Below are 17,670 nucleotides of genomic sequence, written 5' to 3'. Positions count from 1 at the left end.
TTAATGTTTGATCTGTGGAAATGTTTCTCTAAATGCAAACAGATCTGTTCTAGCTTTCCTGTCCAACCTTCAAACCACAGTTATCTCTAATAATATACATTGTTATTTTCAAGAGGGAGACAGGCAAATGCAAATATCAGAAATTTATCTGAATAGGAAACACCTTTTTCAAGAAGCATCTCTTGGTAGACTGTTGTTACTTTTTGGAAAACAATGCTTTCAACCATCCAAGTTTTGGTTGTAAAATGTATCTATAATAAACATACACCACAAAGACTTACAAAGACAGACCACCAGGGACACTGGTCCTTTCACAAGAAAACACACAATCCCCATTTTATAGCATGGAAAATCCAAGGATTATGTAGTCCAGATTGATAATGATGAAATTCAACTGTGTTCACTGGCAGTCAAAACTTTCTCAGAAGCACTGAGAAAGACTTCTTCGGGGGCAAAGACTGAAGTTCAATAAAACAAACTGCTCCTGTAGAAAATTTTTTAGAAAAATATTTGACAAAAAGATAACAGAAGGGTCTATAAATTCAATCTTTTTTTTTTTTTTTTTTTTTTTTGAGACAGAGTCTTGCTCTGTCACCCAGGCTGGAGTGCAGTGGCGTGATCTTGGCTTACTGCAAACTTCACCTCCCAGGTTCATGCCATTCTCCTGCCTCAGCCTCCCGAGTAGCTGGGACTATAGGCGCCCGCCACTACGCCTGGCTAATTTTTTGTATTTTTTTTTTAAGTAGAGATGGGTTTCACCGTGTTAGCTAGGATGGTCTCAATCTCCTGACCTCGTGATCCACCCGCCTCGGCCTCCCAAAGTGCTGGGATTACAGGCATGAGCCACCACGCCCGGCCTTCAATCATATTTTTAAAAATTCACCCAATTTCTTGTCACAAACGAAAACTTTTGGCTGGGCATGGTGGCTCATGCCTGTAATCCTAGCATTTTGGGTGGCAGAGGCAGGAGGACGGCTTGAGGCCAGGAGTTTGAGACCAGCCTGGGCAACATAGTGAGAATCTGTCTCTAAAAAAATTTTAAAAATCAGCTGGGCATCATGGCGCATGCCTGTAGTCCTAGCTACTCAGGAGGATGAGGCTGGAGGATCACTTGTGCCCATTTCAAGGTTACAGTAAACTATGTGCCACTGCACTCCAGCCTGGGTGACAAAATGAGTCTCTGTATTTAAAAATAAATTAGCCGGGCGTGGTGGCTCAAGCCTGTAATCCCAGCACTTTGGGAGGCCGAGATGGGTGGACCACAAGGTCAGGAGATCGAGACCATCCTGGCTAAGGCGGTGAAACCCCATCTCTACTAAAAAAAATACAAAAAACTAGCTGGGCGAGGTGGCGGGCGCCTGTAGTCCCAGCTACTCCAGAGGCTGAGGTAGGAGAATGGCGTATACCCGGGAGGTGGAGCTTGCAGTGAGCTGAGATCCGGCCACTGCACTCCAGCCTGGGCGACAGAGCGAGACTCCATCTCAAAAAAAAATAAAAAAATAAAAAAAAATTTAATACACATTTCACCCAAATTTATAGCTTTTAGTCACTGAATACACTAAAATTTTTCCTTAGTAATTATATGATTAAAGAAAATACTTCATGTGATACTTCAATTAATGTTTCCTCAAAATTTCAATTTTAAGCTATATTCTAACAGAGTTAAGGTCTAAAGAATTTCAAGTCCCCTCCATCCTTATAACATTTTAAAGCCATTTCTAAATAATGTTGTATGGTCTTTATTGTTATCCAATACTCAACAATATCCAAACAACTGAAATAATGTTTAGTTATGATCCTCCTGAAGAAAAAAAAAAAATCCATGTTTCCTTCCAAAGAGTTCCCTAGCCACATAATTAATCCCACCTAATAGTTTCCTTTTTTTTTCTTTTTTCTCTTTTTAAGAGACAGGCTCTTGCTCTGTCACCCAGGCTGGAGTAGAGTGGTGCGATCATAGCTCACTGTAACCTCAACCTCTTGGGCTCAAAAGATTTTCCTGCCTTAGCCTCCCAAGTAGCTGGGACCACAGGTGTGTGTCACTATGCCCAGCTAACTTTTTTATTATCGGTAGAGATAAGGTCTCACTATGTTGCCCAGGCTGGTCTCAAAATCTTGGGCTCAAGTGATTGTCCCACTTCAGCCTCCCAAAGTGCTAAGATTATAGGCATGAGCCAACACGCCAAGCCTGATTTAATTCTTGGTAATCATTGTTCTCACAAAACCCAGAAGTCCTCAAATATTAGAATGTGATATATGATAATGTAATACGATTTTTAGAAGTTATTTCAGCATATTTTTCAGATATTTTGGGATAACTTCTTCAAAAGAACATCTTTTTAAGATAGATATACTATTCAAATTTCTGATAATAGATAAAGTTGTCTCTCACCACTAAATATTACTTTTCTCCAATTCTCCAATCTTTTTTTTTTTTTTTTTTTTTAATTATTTTTAAAAAGTCTTAAAAACAATAGAGATGGGGGGTTTTGCTATATTGACCAGGCTGGTCTCAAACTCGTGGCCTCAAGTGATTCTCCCATCGTGGCCTCCCAAAGTGTTAGGATTACAGGCATGAGCCACTGTGCCCAGCCAAAAGTTTGCTCTTTAATCATAACAAGTCATACTCTGCTCCTTTGCCCACTGAAGTCTCTCTTTTTTTTTGAGATGGAGTTTTGCTCTTGTTGCCCAGGCCAGCTCACTGCAACCTCTGCCTTCGGGTTCAAGCGATTCTCCTGCCTCAGCCTCCCAAGTAATTGGGGTTACAGGCGTGACCCCAATTTTTTGTATTTTTTTTTTTTGGAAAGATAGGTTTACCCAGTTGGCCAGGCTGGTCTTGAACTCCTGACCTCAGGTGATCCACCCCTCCCCAAAGTGCTGGAATTACAGGCATGACCCACCACACTGGGCCTGAAGTCTCTCTCTTTTGTGTTGTAAATCTGTCAATACCTAGGGCTGTGGATGACACAATCAGAACAAAGTTCTGGGATTTCGTTAACAATCTTTGAGGAAATACATCTATTTAAGTTGTTAGATACAATCCTTTTAAAAGTCAAAGAGAATTCCACATTCCATGAGGAACCGAGTTCTGTTCAAATTTTGCCTCATCAGAAAATCCACATAGGCCAGGCGTGGTGGTTCACACCTGTAATCCCAGCACTTCGGAAGGCTGCAGTGAGCCGAGATCACACCACTGCACTCCAGCCTGGGCAACAGGGCAAGCCCCCATCTCAAAAACAAGCAAACAAACAAACAAATAAATAAATAAAAAGGGAGAAAGCATGAACATGTCAAACTCTCAAATTGTTCCTGATATTAGTAGTACACAACATGTGCTGCAGTCATCATCAATTCTTTATTGCTGATGCCAATAGATAGGGGCTGTGGATTATTAATAATACTTAGTTCTGTGTAACAAAATTTATCTCAAGACAAAGCTCACTATAATATGCTTGAATGATCCACTTACATAACAGTTTAGGAAACTGTTTTATACCATTCCTTTCATAGAGAGCAGGGTTTCTCAACCTCAGCACTACTGACACTTTGGGCTAGATAATTCTTTATTGTTGGGGGCTGTCTCACACATTGTAGGATATTTAGGAGCATCCTCCTAAAGGCATCCTCCTAAGTAGCAGCCCTACCATTACCCCAGTTGAGACAACTAAAAAGGTCTCCAGATATTGCCAAGTGTCCTCCCTGGAGGCCTTTGGTTGAGACTACTGATACAGAGTAAATCACTACGCTGAATATACCATCCTGGTATTTGTAATTCATTTTGTAATTATATTATGGTACTTAAAAAGGGTTTTGTTGGTATCTGGAGTGTAAGAGAGTAGAGAGTAGGAAAGATTTATGAAAAAAGGTTAGAAACAGGCGGTGTCATGCACAAAACATAATTAGTACAGCTGAACAGAAAGGGTCAAATGAGAGAGATTATAGGTAGCTGAAAACAAAAATACTACATCTAAGACTCTAGCCTCCTGCCTTAGCCCCCTGAGTAGCTGGAACTACAGGCATGCACCACTATGCCCAGCTTATTATTATTATTATTATTATTTGAGACGGAGTCTTGTTCTTTCGCCCAGGCTGGAGTGCAGTGGCATGATCTCTGCTCACTGCAACCTCCGCCTCCTGGGTTTACACTATTCTCCTGCTTCAGCCTCACAAGTAGCTGGGACTACAGGTGCCTGCAACAACATCCGTCTAATTTTTTGTATTTTTAGTAGAGTCAGGGTTTCACTGTGTTAGCCAGGATGGTCTTGATCTCCTGACCTCGTGATCTGCCCACCTTGGCCTCCCAAAGTGCTGGGATTACAGACATGAGCCACTGCGCCTGGCGCTAATGTTTAATTCTGTTGTAGAGATAGGGTTTCACTATGTTCCCAAAGCGTCATAAAAAATTTTTTTTTTTTTTGGGAGACTGAGTCTTGCTCTGTCGCCCATGCTGGAGTGCAGTGTCATGATCCCGGCTCACTGTGATCTCAGCACACTGCACGTGTACGTCACCACACCCGGCTAATTTTCATATTTTCAGTAGAGACGGCATTTCATCATGTTGGCCAGGCTGGTCTTGAACTGCTGACCTTAGGCGAGGAGCCTCCCAAAGTGCTGCGATTACAGGTGTGGGCGACTGCGCCTGGCCAAATTTTTTGATAATAGATGGACCTTTCCTATTGTCTTTAGCTTTGGTTAACATTAAAATTAATAAAACCCAACATATATAAACCTATATTAAAAGCTGGGACTAATGCAGCCCCTAGGGTGTCATGGTGTAGGTGAAATAATACTGAACTCCAGTCAAGAAATCTGGCTTTCAGTCTCGGTTCATATTGAATAGAAAGGTATGTGACCATAAGCAGGTCTTACCACCTTACTGAGCCTTAGTTTCCTTACCTGAAAAGTAAGGGATTAGACTGGATAATACTTAGTCTCTTTCAGCTTTGACATTTCATAATTCTTCAGATGTCAGCTCATAGATGATAAATATAAAAAGAATAGGATGGGCGCAGTGGCTCACGCCTGTAATCCTAGCACTTTGGGAGGCTGAGGTGGGCAGACTGCCTGAGGTCAGGAGTTTGAGGCCAGCCTGGCCCAACATAGTGAAAGCCCGTCTCTACTAAAAATACAAAAATTGGCTGGATGTGGTGGCGGGTGCCTGTAATCCTAGCTACTTGGGAGGCTGAGGTTGCAGTGAGCCGAGAGTGGGCCATTGCTCTCCAGCATGGGCAACAAGAGTGAAATTCCATCTCAAAAAAAAAAAAAAAAAAAAGAAGAATGACCACCAGGCATGGTGGCTCACGCCTATAATCCCAGTACTTTGGGATGCTGGGGTGGGTAGATCACCTGAGGTCAGGAGTTGGAGACCAACCTGGCCAACATGGAGAAACCCCATCTCTACTAAAAATACAAAAATTAGCCAGGCATGGTGGTGCAGGTCTGTAATCCCAGCTGCTAGGGAGGCTGAGGCAGGAGAATCACTTGAACCAGAAGGTGGAGGTTGCAGTGAGCCGAGATCGCTCCACTGCACACCAGCTGGGCAACAGAGTGAGACTCCATTTCAAAAATAAAAAATAATTTAAAAAATAAATAAATAAAAATAATAATGAATTAACTGTGTTATACATTTTATGGCTCTGGATTCCTCAGAAATGGAATCCAGGATTAATGTAAGCCAGAGACAAACATTCACAATTCGAGTCCCTCTGGCACATGTCAGTTACCTTGCAGTGCAGGGGCTGACTGTGTCTGGGTTTTGGAAAGTGCAGACAGAATGCTCTCTGGGGTGATCTCCACCTTGGAGAGGATATTTGCCAGAGGGTTGTGAGATGTTGTCGTGGCAGGTGCAGGTGTTTTCAGGCCACTGGTGAGATTGCTGGGGCTGGTGGGAGTTCCTGGAGAAGGTCTTGATGCAGGACTGACCCCTGGTGGCAGAAAGATGAACTCAAGAAAATGCAATTCAAAATGACTTCAATTCCCGATACTTTCCACTCACTTCAATGAGTTTGATATAATTAACAGGAATTCTTCTGTGGTTGATCCACAAATGGTCCATCATAACATGACATGTACAAAAAAAAAAATCTGAAAAGATTAAGATTATCTCCCTTTACTTGGAACACCATTAAAACAAACAAGTATTGGCCGGACGAGGTGGCTCACACTGGTAACCCCAGCACTTTGGGAAGCCGAGGCAGTCGGATCACCTGAGGTCAGGAGTTTGAGACCAGCCTGACCAACATGGGGAAACCCCATCTCTACTAAAAATAAAAAATTAGCCGGGTGTGGTGGCAGGCGCCTGTAATCCCAGCTACTTGGAAGGCTGAGGCAGGAGGTGAACCCAGGAGGTAGAGGTTGCGGTGAGACAAGAGTTGAGACAGAGTGAGACTCTGTCTCAAAAAAACAAACAAGTATTAAGTGATTTGCATAGTTTTGAGAGCCCCAATATTTCTTATTTATTTTTAAAAAATAGAAACAGGGTCTTGCTATGTTGCCCAGCGTGGTCTTGACTTCAAGTGATCCTCCCACCTTGGCTTTCCAAAATGCTGGCAATTACAGGCGTGTGCCGCCACACCTGGACAATATTTCTTTTTTCTCCACCAAATGGCACCTACAGCTTAGAGCACTGTAGGTGCTCACTAAATACTGCTGGCTGACTGGACGCTGAGAGCCACTACAGTTGTATAACTCAGTCACTGCATAATTTTATGTGACTGGTAAATTATGTGCTTTTTTTTTCTTTTTTTTTTTTTGAGGTGGAGTCTCGCTCTGTCGCCTGGGCTGGAGTGCAGTGGCCGGATCTCAGCTCACTGCAAGCTCTGCCTCCTGGGTCTACGCCATTCTCCTGCCTCAGCCTCCCAAGTAGCTGGGACTACAGGCGCCTGCCACCTCGCCCGGCTAGTTTTTGTATTTTTAGTAGAGACGGGGTTTCACCGTGTTAGCCAGGATGGTCTCGATCTCCTGACCTCGTGATCCGCCCGTCTCGGCCTCCCAAAGTGCTAGGATTACAGGCTTGAGCCACCGCGCCTGGCCTGCTTTTTTTTCTTTTGTGGCGGGGGGGGACAGAGTCTCACTCTGTCACCCAGACTGGAGTGCAGTGGCGTAATCTCAGCTCACTGCAAGCTCCGCCTCCTGGGTTCATGCCATTCTCCTGCCTCAGCCTCCCGAGTAGCCGGGACTACAGGCGCCCGCCACCACGTCCGGCTAATTTTTTGTATTTTTAGTAGAGACGGGGTTTCACCGTGTTAGCCAGGGTGGTCTCGATCTCCTGACCTTGTGATCCACCCGCCTTGGCCTCCCAAAGTGCTGGGATTACAGGCGTGAATCACTGCGCCCGGCAGTTATGTGCTTTTGAAACAGCTTTTAAAATGAGATTATTTAAGAAATTTCCTTTATATTTTTACATTTTAAAACACTGGGTTGATCTTTAACTGGAAATAAAATATATAAAGAGAAAAACATTTGATATTTAAAAAAAGATAAAACATATGAACAGATATTTCACAAAGAAACATAAGTGATAAGCAAAGGAAAAAAATTTTTAACATCTTTCATAGAAGAAATGGAAATTAAACAACTTTTTAAGGTTGGATTTGTAGACTCCACAAGGCAAGTAACTGGAGAAGGTAAGGAACAACAGAAACTTTCATATATTAGTCATATAAAATAGCACTTTTTTGGATATCAATTTAGTCATAATATATTAAAAGACTATGTATTTTTATTTAGTTTTTGAGATGTGGTCTCACTGTGTTGCTCAGGCTGGAGCGCAGTGGCTATTCACAGGCGTGGTCACAGTGAACTACACAGCCTGGAATTCCTGGCTTCAAATGATCCTCCTGCCTTTGCCTCCCGAGTAGCTGGGACTACACGGTATCCCACCATGCCTGGCAAAATTTATTTAAAAAATTTCGGGCTGGGTGCAGTGGCTCAAGATTGTAATCCCAACATTTTAGGAGGCCAAGATGGGAGGAACGCTTGAGCCCAAGAGTTCAAGATCAGCCTGGATAACGTAGTAAGATGCTGTCTCTATCAAAAAACCCACAAAACTTAGCCAGATGTGCTGGCGTACACCTGTGGTCTCAGCTACTCAACGGCTCAGGTGGGAGGATCACTTGAACCCGTAAGTTTGAGGCTACAGTTCGCCATGATTGCACCACTGCACTCCAGCCTGGGTGATGGAGTGAAAACTTGTTTCAAAATAAATAAATAAACGGCCGGGCATGGTGGCTCAAGCCTGTAATCCCAGCACTGTGGGAGGCTGAGGCGGGCGGATCATGAGGTTAGGAGATCGAGACCATCCTGGCTAACACAGTGAAACCTTGTCTCTACTAAAAATACAAAAAATTAGCTGGGCGTGGTGGTGGGCGCCTGTAGTCCCAGCTACTCTGGAGGCTGAGGCAGGAGAAGGGCATGAACCCGGGAGGCAGAGGTTGCAGTGAGCTGAGATTGTGCCACTGCACTCCAGCAGTCTGGGGGACAGAGCAAGACTCTTTCTCAAAAAAAATAAAAAATAAAAAATAAATAAATAAAAATAATTAACAAAATTACATTAAAAAGTGTTATATACTTAGCTCTTTCAAAGGGTTATTCATAAAATTTTTATCATTTACAGTATTTTTTTTTTTTTTTTTTGAGACAGAGTCTTGCTCTGTCGCCCAGGCTGGAGTGCAGTGGCTTGATCCTGGCTCACTGCAACCTCTGCCTTCTGGGTTCAAATGATACTCATGCCTCAGCCTTCTGAGTAGCTGGAATTACAGGTACGTGCCACCACCGCTGGCTAATTTTTTCTTTTTTTTGAGACGCAGTCTTGCTCAGTCGACCAGGCTAAAGTGCAGTGGTGTGATCTTGGCTCACTGCAACCTCCACCTCCCAGGTTCAAGCGATTGTCCTGCCTCAGCCTCCCAGGTAGCTGGGACTACAAGCGCATGCCACCATGCCCGGCTAAATTTTGTATTTTTAGTAGACAGGGTTTCACCAAGTTGGCCAGGCTGGTCTCGAACTCCTGACTTCAGCTGATCCGTCTGCCTTGGCCTCCCAAAGTGCTGGGATTACAGGCGTGAACCACCACGCCTGGCCTAATTTTTGTTTTTTTAGTAGAGATGGGGTTTTGCGATGTTGTCCAGGTTGGTCTCGAACTCCTGGCCTCAAGTGATCCACCTGCCTCCACCTCCCAAAGTGGTGGGATTGCAGGCGTGAGCCACCACACCTGGCCCTACAGTATTCTTCATAACAGTAAAAAACTGGAAACAGTACTAAGTGCCTAATAATAAAGGATTAGATAAGTTACCAAATGCTATGCAGCTATTAAAAATGATGTAGATAAATATTTAATGATTCATAAAAACAGTCAAGATATGTAATTAACTTTTAAATAACTAGTTTTGAAACAGTATATGCAACATACTTAAATTAGTTTTAAAAAATTGTTACAAATATTTAATTCTCCAGAATATTCATATACACATATACTTTTAAGGGTAAACACAAGTGGTTCCTTTGGGGTAACGGGATTATAGATATTTATTAAAATTTTTTTTTCATTTTTCATTTTTTATTTAGAGATAGGGTCTCACTATATTGCCAAGGCTGGTCTCAAGCTCCTGGCCTCAGGTAATCTACCATCTCGGCCTCCCGAAGTGCTGGGATTACAGGCATGAGCCACCACACCTGGGCTAGATATTTACTTCATTCTCTTTGCTTATTTTCTAATTTTTCTATAATGACCCATTATTGGATTATTTTATTTTTTAATTTAACAACTAATTTCGCTGGGTGCGCTGGCTCACGCCTCTAATCCCAGCACTTTGAGAGGCCAAGATGGGTGGATCACCTGAGGTCAGGAGTTCGAGACCAATCTGGCTAACATGGTGAAATCCCATTCCTACCAAAAATACAAAACTAGCCGGGCATGGTGGCACATGCCTGTAATCCTAGCTATTTGGGAGGCTGAGGCAGAATTGCTTGAACCTGGGAGATGGAGGCTGCAGTGAGCCGAGTTTGCACCATTGCACTCTAGCCTGGATAACATGACTGAAACTCTATCTCAAAAAAAAAAAAAAAAAAAAATTAAAAAAAAAATCAATGACAGACCGGGCACTGTGACTCAGGCCTATAATCCCAGCACTTTGAGAAGCCGAGGGTGGGTGTATCACCTGAGGTCAGTAGTTCGAGACCAGCCTGGCCAACTTGGTGAAACCCCGTCTCTATTGAAAATACAAAAATTAGCCGGGTGTGGTGGCAGGTGCCAGTAATCCCAGCTACTTCGGAGGCTGAGGCAGGAGAATCACTTAAACCCAGGAGGCAGAGGTTGCAGTGAGCCAAGATTGCACCACTGTCCTTCTGCCTGGGAGACAGAGCGAGACTCTGTCTAAACAACAACAACAGCAACAACTACAACAACCCTCCCCAAAACAGATTATGATTCAATTTAAAAAGATGGAAACTAATTGTTTATCCTCTTTACTGGGCTTACTTACCAGTATTTTTCATGACTGACGTCAAACTGCTAAGGATGGAACTGATCTTTGCCAGATCCACATTAGCCAGGTTTGGCAAAGCCAATGCTGGGGAAGGGGAAAGAGAAGTATTCACAGGCTTTGGAAGAGGTGGAGTTGCTGTCATGGTCACAGGCACTGGGGTACATGAAGAGGCCTTTGAGATATTTTCTGTTGGCTTTGTAGGTACAGAAGTGGATACAGCTGACTTCTCTGCAGGTTTTTCCTTCCTGTCCTCGACTGTTTCAACAAAGAAAAGAGATATTACATCCTACTACTTTCCAGACTTTGCTTCCTATATGAAATAACATGTCCTAATGTTTCTGGATTTGGGGGAAAAGGCACTACATTAGAGAAAACAACGACTCACTTCATGCTTTTTTGAAAAAATCATACTCTTTGTAATTTATGATAATTCCCACCTTTAATATCTGCTTAAAAGCAATTTCCAGCTGGGGACAATGGCTCACATGGGGTCAGGATTTCGAGACCAGCCTGGTCAACATGGTGAAACCCTGCCTCCACAGAAAATACAAAAAATTAGCTGGGTGTGGTGGCAGGCATCTATAATCCCAGCTACTACAGAGGCTGCGACACAAGAATCGCTTGAACCCAGGAGGCAGAGGTTGCAATGAGCCGAGATTGCACCACTGCACTCCAGCCTGGGCAACAAAGCGAGACTCCTGTCTCAAAAAAAAAAAAACAAAAAACAAGAAAAAAAGCAATTTCCAGGATTTATCTTGTATCTTACTTTTCAATGATTCCTTTGCATTTTCTTAGTATTTGTGTGTTAAATTTGTACAACTGAAGATGTTATTAACCTGAGAACTTTCCAAGAACTTCTGTTCTTAGAAACAGAACCTCTACAGTATTCACTGTATTTTCCTCTGGCTTCCTGAAATTGCCCTACTGGGGGGTGCAATCAGGCACTAACTAATTTGAAACTACAACATTTTAACTCTTGATCACCTTGAATAATTCTTTTTAATGTTTTAAAGGATATATCAATAATGCATTAAATTCAACAGGAGTCAAATTATCTAATAAGATTTATAAAGGCTGGGGATAAAGAGAAACAATTCACTAATTCAGGTTGTTTCTGAAAGTGTGATTAACAAACTGACTTTGGAATTCTTGATGGTCAAAAGTGACAGAGAATAAGGAATTCCAGTAAAAGTGACCCCTCATCCCAAAACAGTGTTATTCAACATGAATACAATTTAAACCACATATGCCACATATGTAAGTTTAAATTTTCCAGCAGCCAAATTAAAAAAAAAAAGAACCAGGGCCAGGCATGGTGGCTCAAGTCCACCTCCCAGCACTTTGAGAAGCTGCGGCGGGCGGATCACTTGAGGTCAGGAGTTTGAGACCAGCCTGCCCAACATGGAGAAAATCCGTCTCTACTAAATATACAAAAAATAGCCAGGTGTGGTGGTATGCACCTAAAATCAGTCCTAGCTACTCGGGAGGCTGTGGCAGGAGAATCGTTTGAACCCGGGAGATGGAGGTTGCAGTGAACTGAGATTGCGCAACTGCACTCCAGCCTGAGTAACAGAGGGAGACTCTCTCTCTTAAAAACAAACAAATAAAAAGAAACATGTAATTTAAAAATCTATTTTATCCATCCTAATATATCCCAAATATTTTCATTTCAGTGTTATAAATATAAAAATTATTAATGAGATATTTTAAGCCAGGCGCGGCGGCTCACGCTTGTAATCCCAGCACTTGGGGAGGCTGAGGCAGGCGGATCACCTGAGGTTGGGAGTTCAAGACCACCCTGACCAACACGGAGAAACCCTATCTCTACTAAAAATACAAAATTAGCCCGGTGTGGTGGCACATGCTTGTAATCCCAGGTGCTCGGGAGGCTGAGGCAGGAGAATTGCTTGAACCCAGGAGGTGGAGGTTGCAGTGAGCCGGAGATTGCACCACTGCACTCCAGCCTGGGCAACAAGAGCGAAACTCCGTCTCAAAAAAAAAAAAAAGATATTTTAACTCTTTGGGAGAGTATTAAGTTTTTGCCACTGTGCTCGGCCTAGTTTCTGGACTCCAATGTGTCTGTTGTTTTTTTTTTTGGGAGACAGGGTCTCTCTCTGTCATCTAGGCTGAGTGCAGTGACATGATCTTGGCTCACTGCAACCTCTGCCTCCCAGGCTCAAGTGATTCTCCTGCCTCAACCTTTCCAGCAGCTGGGACTATAGACACATGCCACCACGCTTGACTAATTTTTATATTTTTTGTAGAGACGGGGTTTCGCTATGTTGCCCAGGCTGGTCTCAAACTCCTGGACTCAAGCAATCTGCCCACCTCACCCTCACAAAGTGCTGAGATTACAGGCATGAGCCACTATACCCGGCCTCAATGTGTATTTTATATTTACAGCACGTCTCAAGTTGGACAATCTTCATTTCAAATGCTTAGCCACAGGTAGCTAGTAGCTACTTTCCCCACACCATCTCCCCAAGACGGAGTCTCGCTCTGTCACCTGCCTGGAGTGCAATGGCGTGATCTCAGCTCACTGCAACCTCTGCCTCTCAGGTTCAAGCGATTCTCTTGCCTCAGTCTCCCTTGTAGCTGGAATTACAGGTACCTGCCACCACACCCGGATACTTTTTGTATTTTTAGGAGAGACAGGGTTACACCATGTTGGCTAGGGTGGTCTTGAACTCCTGACCTCAGGTGATCCGCCTGCCTCAGCCTCCCAAACTGCTGGGATTACAGGCATGAGCCACCGCCCATGGCCTAGTAGCTACCATTTTAACAATGCAGATAATGAGCAATGATTCTTAACACATTTGGCATATCAAATCCTCAACAACTGCTCTAGAGACTATAATGCTACCTTAGTGGTCTATCTTTTAAGAAATGAACTATCTTTTAATACCTGCCTGTGACGTATTCATTGTTGGGAAGGCAAAACAGATAAGGAATAAGTTGTCTATTAATCACACAAGGACATACCAATGATTTTTGACCCATCATCTTCCACATCTGAGAGTTCCATGTCTTCCACATCACGATTATCTGTCACGGGTTCAGGTGTGGCAGATTTCTCACTCTCCATGGTTGGTGACCGGGATTCCTCACCTCCCATTCCCTGAAAAGGAGACTCAGAACCAGTCGGGGAGGGAGCATCCATGCTTGGGGAAGGAACTGGTGATTCTTCAGGATCTGGAAGGGTTGACTTCAATTGATCCAACTTCTTCTTTAAATTGTTTACTCGGTTAGCAAAGGTTTTATATGCCTAAAAGAGAAAAAAGGAGTTTACTCCTTGGAAAAAGACCAAAAAGTTAGTCTCACTTTGTCACCCAGGTTAGAGTGTAGTGGCATGATCTCAGTTCACTGCAACCTCCGCCTCCTGGGCCAAAGTGATCCTTCCAAGTAGCTGGATCCACAGGAACACATCACCATGCCTGGCTAATTTTTGTACTTTTAGTAGAGATGGGGTTTCACCATGTTGGCCAGGCTGGTCTCGAACTCCTGGCCTCAAGTGATCCACACGCCTCAGCCTCCCAAAGCGCTGGGATTACAGGCTTAAGCCACCGTGCTTGGCCGCCCCCCTCTTTTTTTTTAAATAAAATTTTATTTTCTTAAATGAGAGATGAGGTCCTGCTATGTTATCCAGGCTAGTCTTGAACTCCAGGGCTCAAGTGATCCTCCCACCTCAGCCTCCCAAAATGCTAGGATTGCAGGCATACACTGCCATCTCTGGCCACCCATTTTGACTCTGATTAGATTTTCTGATTATTATTAACCACGTACATTGCTGGCACAACACAAGATAATATATCATCTGTCAAGCATGCAGGAGTTTCTAGTTTCTGCTTTTTATACTCCCTAAGTGAGTATTACCGTCCACACAGTTGCCTGAGTTAGAAACCTAGCAGTTATCTGTATTTTCTATTCCCTTGCTCCTGTTTATCTATCCAACCAACCAATATTTATTGAAAACCTAAATGTATCTTCTAGGTACTGGAGATACAGCAAGAAATGAGACAGACCAAAATAATAATAATAATAATAATAATAATAATCATAATAATCAAATCCAAAAATAAAACAAAGCCTGGGAGGTCAAAGGCTATTGTTTTAAAAAACAGGGGCTGGGTCTGGTGGTTCATGTCTGTAATCTCAGCACTTTGGGAGGCTGAGGCAAGGAGGATCACTTGAAGCCAGGATTTCAAGACCAGCGTGGGCAACATAGTGAGATTCTGTCTCTACAAAAAAATAAAAAATTAGCTGTGCATGGTAGCATGTGCCTGTAGTCCCAGCTGCCTGTAGTGCCAGCTACTCAGGGGGCTGAGGTGGGAGGACTGCTTGAGCCCAGGAGGTCAGGGCTGCAGTGAGCAGTGATCACACCACTGCACTCCAGCTTGGGTGACAAAGAGAGACCCTATCTCAAAACAAAAATACAATTTGTTGTAAAAGAAGTTTTAGGTGTTAGAAAATCATTGCAAAGATAGTTCCCATATACCCTATATCCAATTTTCCCTATTATTAACATCTAATATTAGTATGATACATTTGTCACATTAATGAACCAATATTGATAATTATGAAAAGTCCATACTTTAGATTTCCTCAGGTTTTTTTTTTTTTTTTTTTTTTTTTACCTAATGTCCTTTTCTAACCTAGGATCCCATCCAAGATACCACAGAACATTTAGTAGTCATGTCTCCTTTCTCCTTAGACTCCTCTTGTTTGTGACACTTTGCTGGATTTTCTTTTTTTTTTTTTTGAGACGGAGTCTTGCTCTGTCACCCAGGCTGGAGCGCAGTGGCATGGCCTTGACTCACTGCAACCTCTGCCTCCCGGGTTCAAGCGATTCCCCTGCCTCAGCCTCCTGAGTAGCTGGGATTACAGGCGCGCGCCCCCACGCCTAGCTAATTTTTGTATTTTTAGTAGAGACGGGGTTTCACCATGTTGGCCAGGCTGGTATTAAACTGCTGACCTCGTGATCCGCCCGCCTCGGCTTCCCAAAGTGCTGGGATTACAGGCATGAGCCACCATGCCCGGCCTGGACTTTCATTGGTTTTGACGATCTTGACAGTTTTCAACAGTACTGGTCAGGTATTTTGTAGATTGTCAAATGAGATTTGACTGATATTTTTCTCAAGGCTAGACTGGGGTAAAAAGTTTTTCGGCGGAAGGCCACAGAGGTAAATTGCTACTGTGATCACACCGTATCAAGGGCACATACAATCAATATGACTTTCCACTGTTGATGTTAATACTGACCACTTGGCTTAATTCCTATAGATGTCCTGATGGTCTTAATTGCTAATATTTTAAAGTTATCTTTTGAATTTTTCATTTTTTGAGAGTCAATGACCATTAGTTGTGTTATCATTTTGTTTTGTAAATTCAAGAACGTTTATTTTATTTTATTTTACTTCAGACAAGGTCTCGCTCTATCACACAGGCTGGAGTGTAGTGGCACGATCAGAGCTCACTGCAACCTCTGCCTCCCGGGTTCAAGTGATCCTCCTACCTCAGTCCTCCAAGTAGCTGGGACTACAGGCACACACCACGACTCCTGGCTAATTTTTGTATTTTTTGTAGAGACAAGATTTCACCATGTTGGCTAGGTTGATCTCGAACTCCTGACCTCAGGTGATCTGCCTGCCCCAGCCTCCCAAAGTGCTGGGATTACATCTGTGAGCCACTGTGCCCAGCCAAGAAGCATTATTTTTAAAAAGATACGAACACATTAGAATCTAGCTTTTTGGTTTTGATATAACTGAGTAGCTTATAGTAGACTAATGCTCTCATCAAGAACAAGCAGAAAAGCCAGATACATAGACACACTTGTTTGAATGTACTGGAGAGTGCTAAGGCTACCAAAAACTAAGTGGCAAATACTATTAGAGGGAAAGCATGGAGAGCTAAGCTGACATTATTTTCTCTTAGGGTTCTGCTGATTCTGGGGAGCTAGGCAAGAAGCTGAGAATTAAGGCAAAAAGGACAAGAGAGGGCCACTATTAAAGAGAAAAAAGCAGAGTTTTTAACAGTCTTGCTGATCTTAACAGGCAAAAATTAGAGACCTGAAAGGCCAAGATTCTGATGAAAGAGGAAAGAGAGAACTGGCTCAACAATTTTTCCTTCATGATATTTGCTGAATTCTGAGCGGCTTGAGAGGGAAGAAGCCAAGCAGAACACCTTCGAAAAAGCAGTGGTCTCATGGTGATGAGGAAACAAGGACTAGAGAGTTTAAATCATGCCATGGAGAAGGGGGCTTAGTGGTCATTCCAGGCTCTCTGTGGGAAAAATCTATATTCCAGAAGCAGGGCTTGCTCAAACTGCAATTCAGCCTCAAGTGAGTTAGGTTTCAGATTTAATTAATATGATCAGCCTCAACATCTGCCTAGCAAAAGAAGGGTGAACTGTCTCTGGAGGGAGAAAAATCATCCAGAGACTCCATAATCTTTTAACGTTCAGCATTCAATAAAAAATTAGCAGACATGCTAAGAGATAGGTCTAAATAGCTAAAAAGAAAATGCAGACACTACATTAGCAACTACCTCTGGGCACTAAACAAAACAAAACAAAAACACCAAACACCACGAATATACCCATAACAGGTGAAGCCAATATTGGAACTATATGACAAAACACAAACAGCTATGATTAATATGCTCATGAAAATAGTGAAAAATTTCTTTCCTTTCCTTTGTGAACAATTCAGTCCTAAACTCATTAGCTGGAGCTGAGGGAAAAAACTCAGTAGCTTAGAGAGAATGGACCCAAAAATGAGAAAAATGTCTGCATAGGAGGGAGGAATTGCAAAGGATGTTGGAGTATAAGCAGGATAAAAAGAAAATCCATAAAGGTGGCTGGAGAGAGATGGAAGTGCTGGGAGACTGGCCACAACTGATTAAGTAAAAATATTAAGGCCAGGCACAGTGGCTCACGCCTGTAATCCCAGCACTTTGGAGGCCAAGGCAGGCAGATCATGAGGTCAGGAGTTCAAGACCAGCCTGACCAATATGGTGAAACCTCGACTCTACTAAAAATACAAAAATTAGCTGGGCGTGGTGGCATGTGCCTGTAGTCCCAGCTACTCAGGAGGCTGAGGCAGGAGAATCGCTTGAACCTGGGAGGCAGAGGTTGCAGTGAGCCAAGATTGTGCCACCGCACTCCAGCCAGGGTGACAGCACGAGGCTCCATCTTG

General features: G+C 43.1%; 1 protein-coding gene across 4 annotated transcripts in view; it reads right to left on the bottom strand.

The window, feature by feature from the left end:
* Positions 1 to 17,670, bottom strand: part of RPRD2 (regulation of nuclear pre-mRNA domain containing 2) — a 118,252-nt gene that overhangs the window by 6,351 nt on the left and 94,231 nt on the right. For 3 of the 4 annotated variants that reach the window (XM_023213589.3, XM_023213590.2, XM_023213592.2), the window contains 3 exons: positions 13,461 to 13,743; positions 10,476 to 10,733; positions 5,721 to 5,921 (listed from right to left, as the gene is read on the bottom strand). In XM_023213589.3, coding sequence (XP_023069357.2) covers positions 5,721 to 5,921; positions 10,476 to 10,733; positions 13,461 to 13,743 — 742 coding nt within the window. The remainder of the gene's footprint in view (positions 1 to 5,720; positions 5,922 to 10,475; positions 10,734 to 13,460; positions 13,744 to 17,670) is intronic. The other variant, XM_023213591.3, reaches the window with a different exon arrangement.

Source organism: Piliocolobus tephrosceles, chromosome 1 (assembly GCF_002776525.5).
Source record: "Piliocolobus tephrosceles isolate RC106 chromosome 1, ASM277652v3, whole genome shotgun sequence".
In the NCBI taxonomy this organism is placed as follows: domain Eukaryota; kingdom Metazoa; phylum Chordata; class Mammalia; order Primates; family Cercopithecidae; genus Piliocolobus; species Piliocolobus tephrosceles.
The sequence above is the reverse complement of the archived record's forward strand: the minus strand, read 5'-3'. Positions and strand labels throughout refer to the sequence as shown.